The following is a 9,439-nucleotide window of genomic DNA, read 5'->3' as shown; positions in this document are numbered from 1 at the left end:
TCCATGAGACATCTCTGCTCTGAGCATTTCTCACAGCTCAAAACAAAATGCCATTTTGTTTTCTAGCTAAGAAACTCAGAACAGACAGGGCTACTCAAGTGTAGAGCTTGTGAGTGTGATGTAACAAGGATAGAAACACAGCGTCCCTCCTGTCCTGCCTCCAGATGACACCGGAACACTGACTGCCCACATGTGGCTTACCCACCAGTGTGAGGTAAGATGTCAGGCACACATACATCCACAGCAGAAGGTCCTATCTCCCAGGAAAGCAGACACCGGGAGAGCGGGGAGGAGAATGTAATTAAAAAGCTGGGACACAATAGAACTCAGAGACATGTCAGTTGGGTAGCCCGCTGCCAGGACTTGGGACCTTTTCTTTTTTTCTCTAAAAGCCCTGTGAGCAGAGCGAGAAGACAGCTTTAAGAACTAAGATTCACCCCGCCAGGCATTAACGGTGTCCAGAAACTATGTGAACAATCTCGCTCGACATCCTTAAGACATTTATATCTGTCTGATGCAGAACCAGAAGGGGGGACACGTTAATTTTCTCAGCCTGCAGATAACAAGTATACAGAACCTCGAAGCCCCACAAAAAGCTCCGCATATTCTCTAGGGCTTCCATTGCCTTAAAATATAGACTTGCATTTATCTTGGCCACATTAACGAGGTCTGTTTGACCAATACATTTATATTTATGATGACTGAGGGCAGATTATGGTTGTTAAAACTTGTCCTTGGGACATGAAAACACTCCTCTGTCATTAATACATTTGCTAATATAAACTATGATGTCAGGTCAACGTAAAGGGTAAAAATGTTTCTAAAGTACGCGCACATCATTTTTTAAAGCAATTGAGCCTAATGGAATAGCAAAGGTCATCATAACAAACCATTACAGTCTTCGTCTTGGCTACGCCGGCCACAGAAGAACCTCCAAGAAACCGTCATCATTCCTCCAGTGTTATGGCATCCAGACGACAGGGATGGCTCGCAAATGAGTCATCCAGGCTCAGATCCGCGGTAGCTATGTGAGTGCAGCACAATCAATTATTCATGTGTTTACAGAGAGCTTTCCTGGTTGATGTTAACCAGAGCTGCTTGCAAAGGACAGCTCTCCAGCTGCCCTCAGCCATCCCGGGCCTCCAACTAACAAGTCACTTTAATTGCTGGAGAAGCCATCTGGAAGATGAGCCTCCCCAGCCCAGACCCTGGGACTTTGCTAGGTGCAAAAATATTAATCAGGGATAATTATGACAATACTTTATATACAGGACTCTCAGAAAAAAAAATCCTAAAGAGGGTGAGAGAAGGTAGGCTTGACCCGGGACCCATTAGGCTCGATGGGGATTGGACTATTGAAGACCAAGGTCAGGGATGCAAAGAGAAGAGAGTGAAGGGGAAGAATAGGAGGCTGCAAGACTAGGAGTCCCAGCGTAGAATGCTCCGAGAGGGAAGGGCACATGGCTGAGGACCACCAAGGGTGAATGCTTTACATTGGTCAATGGCCAAATTGACTCACCCATCCAAAATGGCCTCAGGAGAAGGTGGATAGGAAACAGGACCCACAGGCTGTCCAAGAAGACGAATGCTATGAACAGGGCTAACTGCTGTCTCTGATCTGGGACATAGCATGGAAGCTGATGGCTCCACTGGTCTGGCCAGAGTTGTGTTTGGGTTGTAGCCAAAGCTGTGGCCCAACTTTTAGGGGTGTATGGTCAGAGCAAATGAGGTACAGCAGGCACATTTTTATTAGAAAGATTTCAAGAAGTTGGTGGTACTGAGAGATTATTTTTCCTTTTGTTTGAAATTAAGTACTTTACAATGCTGTCTTAATGTGGGACTGGTGAATATGGCTTGGTTGGTAGAGTGCATGAAGCCTTGGGTTTGATCTTCGACACTGCATACAGCTCGGTGTGGTGGTGCACACCTGTAACTCAAGGCATCCTTGGCTCTGTAGCAAGTCTGACGCCAGTGTGGGCTACATGAGACACGGCCTCAAAGATAGATAGATAGATAGATAGATAGATAGATAGATAGATAGATAGATAGATAGATAGATAGATAGATAGATAGATATAGATGGAGGATGGATGATAGAGAGAAAGATAGTTAAGAAGACCTGCAGTAGGGCTGGGGAGATGGCTCAGTGGTTAAGAGCACTGACTGCTCTTCCAGAGGATGCAGGTTCAATTCCCAGCACCCACATGGCAGCTCACAACGGTCTGTAACTCCTGTTCCAGGGGATCCAACAACCTCACATAGACATACTTTCAGTCAAACACCAATGTACATAAAGTAAAAATATAAAAAGGCCTGCAGCAGAAAGATGAAGTTAGCAGATGGAGAGAGGGCCTCCCTCTTGTGTCCACAAGGCATCTTTGGGCACCTCTGCTATTGGGTATTGTCATGAGGCCAGAGTTGTAGAGGGTTTGTGGTGGCGTCACTTTATCTCCTTCATGCTTCCCATGAATGCACCACTTGTGTTGACTGGAGCTCCTGAGCTCTGCCTCAACCTTTTCCTAGACACCAGAATGGCATTTCTCAAAGGGCCAAATGAAACAAGCACGTCTTTACAAAGGCCTTTCCAGAGCCTTCAGCAGCGCTGGTCTGTCTTTGAAGACTGAGGCATGCTGGGCTTCTCAGACATATTGTTCCAAGGCATTCCCTTTTAAGAGCATACCCCTAACCCTCACCCTCCTTCAAATGCAGACTTCCACTCTGGAAAATTGCAGCTCAGGAGTGTACAAGCAACAACACTCCAGTTAAGAGGTCCCATCAATGTCAGTGTCTGGGCACCACTCTGCCAATCTCAAAGAACTCAAATCCAAGTGGTCCCTGACTTACAGCAGTCCAGAGTAGGACTTGTTGATTCGATGAGGAGGAGGAAATGCTCTGACTTCAACAGAAGCCCTCGGATTTGGGGCAGGAGGTATGGCTTGACTCTGTGGGTACAGTGCTTGCTATACAAGGATGAGGATCTGAATTCAGATGTTTAGCATCAGTAAAAAGTCAGGTGCATCTGTACCTCCAGGCAGGGGGGAGGGGAAAATGGAAACAGGTGATCCCAGGGATTCACTGGCCAGTCAGCCAATAAAAATGGTGAGATTAATCCTCTCTCTCAAAAGAAAGAAAGAAAGAAAGAAAGAAAGAAAGAAAGAAAGAAAGAAAGAAAGAAAAAGAAAAAGGTGGAGAGGTAGGAAGACACCTGACATTGACACCTGACAGTTTTACACACGAATAGACACACATAAAATGAAGGGCAGGGGCTCACCACATAACCCAGACTGGGTATACAATGGTTAGATTTGTCACCTTGACACAACCTAGAACCAGCTGGGAATGTCTCAATGAGCCATTGCCTATATTGGCTTTGCCAGTAGACATATCAATGAGAGACTGCCTTAACTGATACAAAAAGACCCAGCCCCCTGTGGGCAGCACCATTCCCAGGGCAGAGGGATCCTGGACTGTATGAGAGTGAAGAAATCTAGCTGAACACAATCAAGCAAGAGAGGATGTGTGCATTCATTTCTTTCTCCGCACTTAATTGTGGATGCAACCAGCTCCCTCAAATACCTGCAGCCTTGACTTCTCCAAATTACTGACCTTAAATTCTACGCTGAATCCGATCCCAACGTCTCACATGGTAGAAGAAGAGAACTGACTTCTGCAAATTGTCCTCTAACCTCAACTTGTGTATCATGGCACTTGATACACACACATACACACACACACACACACACACACACACACACACACACACACCACAAATATTTAGTAAACGAAAATCACTTTCCTGGAGCAGGGAAACATGGAGCACTTGGGTGCCCTGGCACCTCCATCAGCTGGAGATGCTTCTACAACAGAAAACTAAACTGAGGCACAAGGTTTGCTTTTTTCCTTTTTTTAATTTTTCTCATGGAGACCTGCACTGCCATTCACCTCCTCAGGCAGCGTCATATCCCCTAAGGCCATTTCATTTTGCTTACATTAAGAAGAGAGCCATCATTTCAGTAGGCGAGATCAAATCTCACCCTTAGACACCCAGGGAACGGTATCTCCCCCGCTGGTGTCACTGTTTGCCCCCATAAGCTAGGAAAGGTTTTAAATCCTTTGATAGGGTGCATTGACACTGTGCCTCAAGAGTGGCATCACCTTGCTTTTCACAGAGCTGAGACCCAGTCTGGATCTGGCTTTGCACCCTGACATTGCAGAGCTGTTCCATGAGTTAAAGGATCCATTAAATCTTCACAGACACTGTTTAGGAAGCAGCAACATCAGATCCAGGAGAATCTGTGGAACATTAATATCTTCAGCGCTTACTCTTTCAGCCCTCTTCAAGGCTAGCCCTGGGTTTGAGGGGAAAAGTGAAATGTCGCCATTCCAACTTTACTTGGGAGAAATATTTAATTTCCATTGTCTGCACCATGTTCAGGAGTAGCAAAGCATTCTTCTGGCTTACACGGCCTTCCTTCTTTTTTCTTCTCTTTCCCAAAAGAAGGGGAGGGAGATGATAGACATCAGCTGTCTTGGCGAGGGGTGCAGAAGTAGGAGGATTTCTCCATAATTATAAACAAGGCATCTTGATAATCCCTTCATTCTTCAAGAAAGTTAATGGGACCTGCTAAATTTGCAAATCTGTATTTCTCTGCTTTGTGTGCTAGACTCAGGAAATAGTGAAACAGAAGAGAATCTAAAAGAAGAACTTGGAAATCACAGATCCAAGTAACCATTTCAAGTGATGTCAGTTTTAAAAATACGTTTTTAAGAGACATCTGCTCTTCTAGAACATACAGTTCCCATCACTAACTCAGAAGGTACACAGGGTCTCCCACTTTGACTGTCCCTGGATTTTTCAGAGCAAAATACTGTCCAAAGAGGGGTAAATTTCCAAAAAATGTTTGTTCCGTAGGGTCACCCAGGCGGTAACTGCAACAGGAAAAGACTTTGGTGAGTCACAGGGAACAGGAAGAACTTGGACCCCATGTGGCTTTGTCCAGGCTGAACAGGTGTCCAAGCATTCAGGCAGCCTGTGTCTAGAGTCAGGGTCCAGCCAGTTCTAACAGACCAGCACCCCCCAGGGAGAGGCAGAGAATGACAAGCCAGATGGAAGCACCATTAAGAGCCAAAAGCTATACCCTCATGGCTTTTCCAGCATTAAAAAAATAGGTGCTTGAGGTTGGAGAGATGGCTCGGTGGTTAGGAGTGCTGGATGCCCTTCCAGAGGACCAGGGTTGCGTTCCCAGCACCCACACCAAGAGGCTCATAACGGCATCAGCCGAATCACATCAGCTCTAAGATGATGATCCTATTTATCCTTCTGGCTCTGCCAGCACCGCATACATGTGGCACACCAAGAGAAGCAGATGAAACACTCACACACATTAAATAAGTGAGCGAATAAGGAAATAAATAAATAGCTTTAAATTTAAGGAAAGATAAAAAATTAAAAAAGGAAAGAGAAGATCCTCCATGTGCTGCGCCTGTAATCTTCCTTCTCTCTTACAGTTCTCCACATGTGTCGCCTGATCTAAGGTCCTGGCCAGACTCTCACCCCTTCTGTTACATCTCTCCTTCTTAGTCCATGGTTGTGCAGGCCAGAGGTCCCTGTATTTCGATCCTCTTTTCTCGCTCCCCTTGTTCTGACCTGCTGCTGACCTGCCCGAGCTGAGCTGGAAGTTGAACTTAGTAACTTTTCAGTCAGCCCTCTTCATTTTTCATTCCCTCCACAGCAGCTTATTGTGGAAACTACTCTATGACTGTTTTTTGTTTGTTTGTTTAAGAAAAGGGCTTGTTTGTTTTTGTTTGAGTGTATGTGAGTTTCTCTGCATGTGTATAGGCACATTGAAAGTGTGCAGTGGCTGAGGACACCAGAATGGGCATTGGTTCTCAAGAGCATTGAAGCTGGGGGTACAGGGGGTTATTTGTGCCCAAAATGGGTGCTGAGAACCAAACTCTGGTCCTCTGGAAGAGCAGCTAGTGCTTTTAGCCACTGAGCCACCTCTCCAGCCCCATACTGTCTTAACTTTATTCTGATCTCATTATTCTTCAGCTAGGAAACCCTTTCTGGCTCCCCAGTGCATAGAGTAACACTGCATGAGCTGGAGAGATGGCTCAGCGGTTAAGAGCCCTGGCTGTTCTTCCAGAGAGTTCAATTCCCAGCAACCGCATGGTGGCTCACAACCATCTGTAATAGGATCTGATTCCTTCTTCTTCTGTGCATGAAAACATATACATAAAATAAATAACTCTTTAAAAAAAATTGAATAACACTGCACAAATCCTGCATGGCTTGCGAAGCCCTGGCCCCAGGCAGCTCTCTCAGACCTTTCCCTCCTGCTACTTACCACACCGGCAGGGCACTGCAGGATTCCCTGCTGTTTTACCTGGCTTACAGACTCCTCCATTCCTCAAGCAGAACCCCACCCTTCCCTCCAGTCCCTGCTCAAATGTCACCTGTCCCAGGGAGGCTGCCCACAGTCCCATGAGCCAGCAGCAATTTCCAGTGTCTTAATTTCTCTGCTCTTGCCATGTTATGTCCTATAGGTTCAGGTCACACAACTGTCTGTTCTATGGGACAGAATGACCTGGGGAAGCCAAAGTGTGTCCAATTCCCTTTATCCAAGACCCAGTTCTGGGCCTTGTCAGTCACTTCTGGCCCACATTGCTTGTTGAGCGGATTAGAGTGTTAGTAAATGACACTCTTAAAGACAGTGTGAGCTAGACATGAACATCTCAGCACTCAGGAGACCAAAGCAGGCAGCAGGAGGAGTTCAAGGTCAACCTGGCTACATAGCAAGACCCTGGGGGTGGAGGGACATATATGCCTTTGCCGGGCGGAAAACTCAAGAAGCTGTGGAGAATTTGCATGAACAGTGTGGGAATGTCAAAGTAAGGCCCTCTGCCCTCATCTCTCCACCAGGGACGCTTGCTTCAGCTTCTCTCTTAGGCTAACCTCAACATAAGTATTGAAAGTATTGATTTTGTTCCACTTCCCCTTTAAAACAACACACTGTAAAAAGCTGGTACTAACCACTCTTCAAAATGGAAATGGCTGCCAAAAACAGATGCGATCCCAAATGTGCCATAAGGCCATATACAAAAGGCACAGCCTAGGCTAGCCCTGATCTCATGGTCTTCTTACCTCTGCCTCTTCAGCATATTTTTCTGGTTGTGCTATCACAACCAACAGAGATCTAAATTTCCTGTTGAGGAAGCAGAGTTGAGGCTCATGTGCCCCAGGTGGGTCAAGGGCTAACTGACTTGGGACTCCGATCCTCTCCTGCCAGGATAATGGGCCTGTGGGACACTGCACACACACACCCCCAGCTTAGGAGGTGCTGGGGAGTTAGATGTAGATCTGGGACTCACCTGTCCCAGCCTCCCTGGGACAGGTGAGTGCTAGGCTAGCACTCAACCTCCTGAGCTATAGCACCGGAATGTTATATAAGTGTGTAAAGTTGTCAAAGTTGTTAAGTTTATTATTTAAAATAACAATTAATAAAGAACAAAGAGCTGAGTTTGTCTCCTCTGGAGCCCCCAATCCTTCCCCAGCCTGTACGATGACAGTGTGTTTGCCTGCTTGCTCCTGTAGCCCTGAGTCCTGCTCCAGAACCTGGTACACTGTAGCCATCCAAGAAGAGTGGATGGATGGATGGATGGATGGATGGATGGATGGATGGATGGATGGATGGATATACGGACAGACTGAGGGATGGAGGGATGAATAAAGCTGCTAATCTTGGCTATCTCGGTTTGGCTAACGTGTCTCCTCGTGGCATGCCTGCACTAGTAGCCTTGGGCTCATGAACCCACACATCTCTTACTACTTGCCTTTCCTTGGTCACCAGGTGACAGAAGAGGCATTGGGCATGGGGGGAGGGTGGAGAGACAGCATTTATGTGGCTTCGTGTAACTTATTCCCATGCTCTGTACTGTGGGACTGTGGCATATACCTAGCTCTGGGGATTCCTATACCTTTTACATACTTGCATACACATCAAGAACTTCCCACAGAACTCCAACCCTACTATAAGACTTAATGGGAACATGTGAGACTCTTGCTCTGCAGTGAATCTCCGAGGCAAAACCCACGTGCCCAAAATCCAGTATCTCAATGCTAGTCTGCTACCAAAGCCCAGCAGAAGGATCAGAAGTTCAGTTATCTCATCTTCTATCAAGGGTGCTGCCACTCCTTATATCTGCATATCCCGAAGCCACCCTCCTCCCTAAGCCTGGTAAGAATCCAGAGATCTAACCAATCACACATCTATTTTTAGCCCGGACAGTTCCTGAGTATCAGTGAGAGACCAAGTGAGGCCAACAGCGGCCCCTGGTGGACATAGTTAGGTATTGCAAGAGGTGTGTACCAAGCTTTTTCTATCAGTCTTGCCTGATGAATGGATCTTCTGTCTTTATCTATATATCTGTATCTACATCTGCATCTATCTATAATCTATATAAATCAATCAATTGATATATATGTAGATGGATAAATACATATGAAGACTATGTTGGTGTTATCAAATTACACTTGTAGCTCAGAATGACCTGGAACTTACTCCAAAGTACTGAGACTACTAATAGCCCCACACTGAGCAAAAAATTATATTTCAAAGAAAATTCCCCTTGTATTTCATTTCAGAGCATATGGGACATGTAATTACTCTGATAAGCAAGAGGCCCTGAGACATGTTATTCAGCCTAAACAGAGGTCTCTGGGCCGGACATTATAGTTCACTAGTCTAGCATACTTGATTGAGGCTCTGAGTTCCATCCAGCACTGAAAAAAAAAAAAAAAATCAGCAAGCTCGTCCTCCCCCAGCCACATGTCTCTACCCCTACATGGCCGTGTGAATGGAGACATGTCATCTGTAAAGCTGTGAACTGGTAAGGAGCCGGTGTGAGTGGCACTGGTTTACTCATGTCAGTGACCAGGCCTGAGGCCAGGCAAGGTCTCTGGCTAGAGCCCACGTGGAGATCACAGTCCTAGGAAGCCTTAGGTCCCCCCCTCTGAGGCCTCTCGTCTGTCTCCACGGAGCATCATGTGGACACTGCCACCACTCCTGGCTCCTGGTTGGGGTTGGTTTGGGTGTCATGGAAAGCAGCTCGCCTCAAGAATGGAAAGTTCGTTTGGCTTCTCCTGCTTTCAAACGTGTCAGATACAGCAAGAAGTGGAAGGCCTGGGGTCAGGACTCGGTCACCTATTGAAAATGGCACAAGCTGCTTTACTTCCACCTGTGAGTGCCTATAAATTAAGTTGTTACAGATAAAGAAACTGGGCTTAGGAGCATGGGCTGCTCCTCTAGGAGATCCAGGTTCAAGTCCCAGCAGCTACATGGCAGCTCACCATGTCTGTAGCTCCAGCTCCAGGAGATCCATGACCCCAGGCATGTGTGTGTGTGTGTGTGTGTGTGTGTGTGTGTGTGTGTGTGTGTGT

At 46.4% G+C, this 9,439-nt stretch overlaps 1 protein-coding gene across 1 annotated transcript in view; it reads right to left on the bottom strand.

Annotated features, from left to right (window-relative positions):
* Window positions 1–3,888: 3,888 nt before the first annotated feature.
* LOC129678417 (mitochondrial amidoxime-reducing component 1-like) overlaps window positions 3,889–9,439 on the bottom strand; it is a 19,986-nt gene continuing 14,435 nt past the window's right edge. Inside the window, exon 7 of the mRNA XM_055609188.1 lies at window positions 3,889–4,929. Within this exon, the coding sequence (XP_055465163.1) occupies window positions 4,806–4,929 (124 nt within the window). The 3' untranslated portion in view covers window positions 3,889–4,805. The remainder of the gene's footprint in view (window positions 4,930–9,439) is intronic.

Source organism: Psammomys obesus, unplaced genomic scaffold (genome assembly GCF_907164565.1).
Source record: "Psammomys obesus unplaced genomic scaffold, mPsaObe1.curated_primary_1811, whole genome shotgun sequence".
NCBI lineage: Eukaryota > Metazoa > Chordata > Mammalia > Rodentia > Muridae > Psammomys > Psammomys obesus.
Note: the sequence above shows the minus strand (reverse complement) of the source record. Positions and strands in the feature narration are given on the sequence as shown.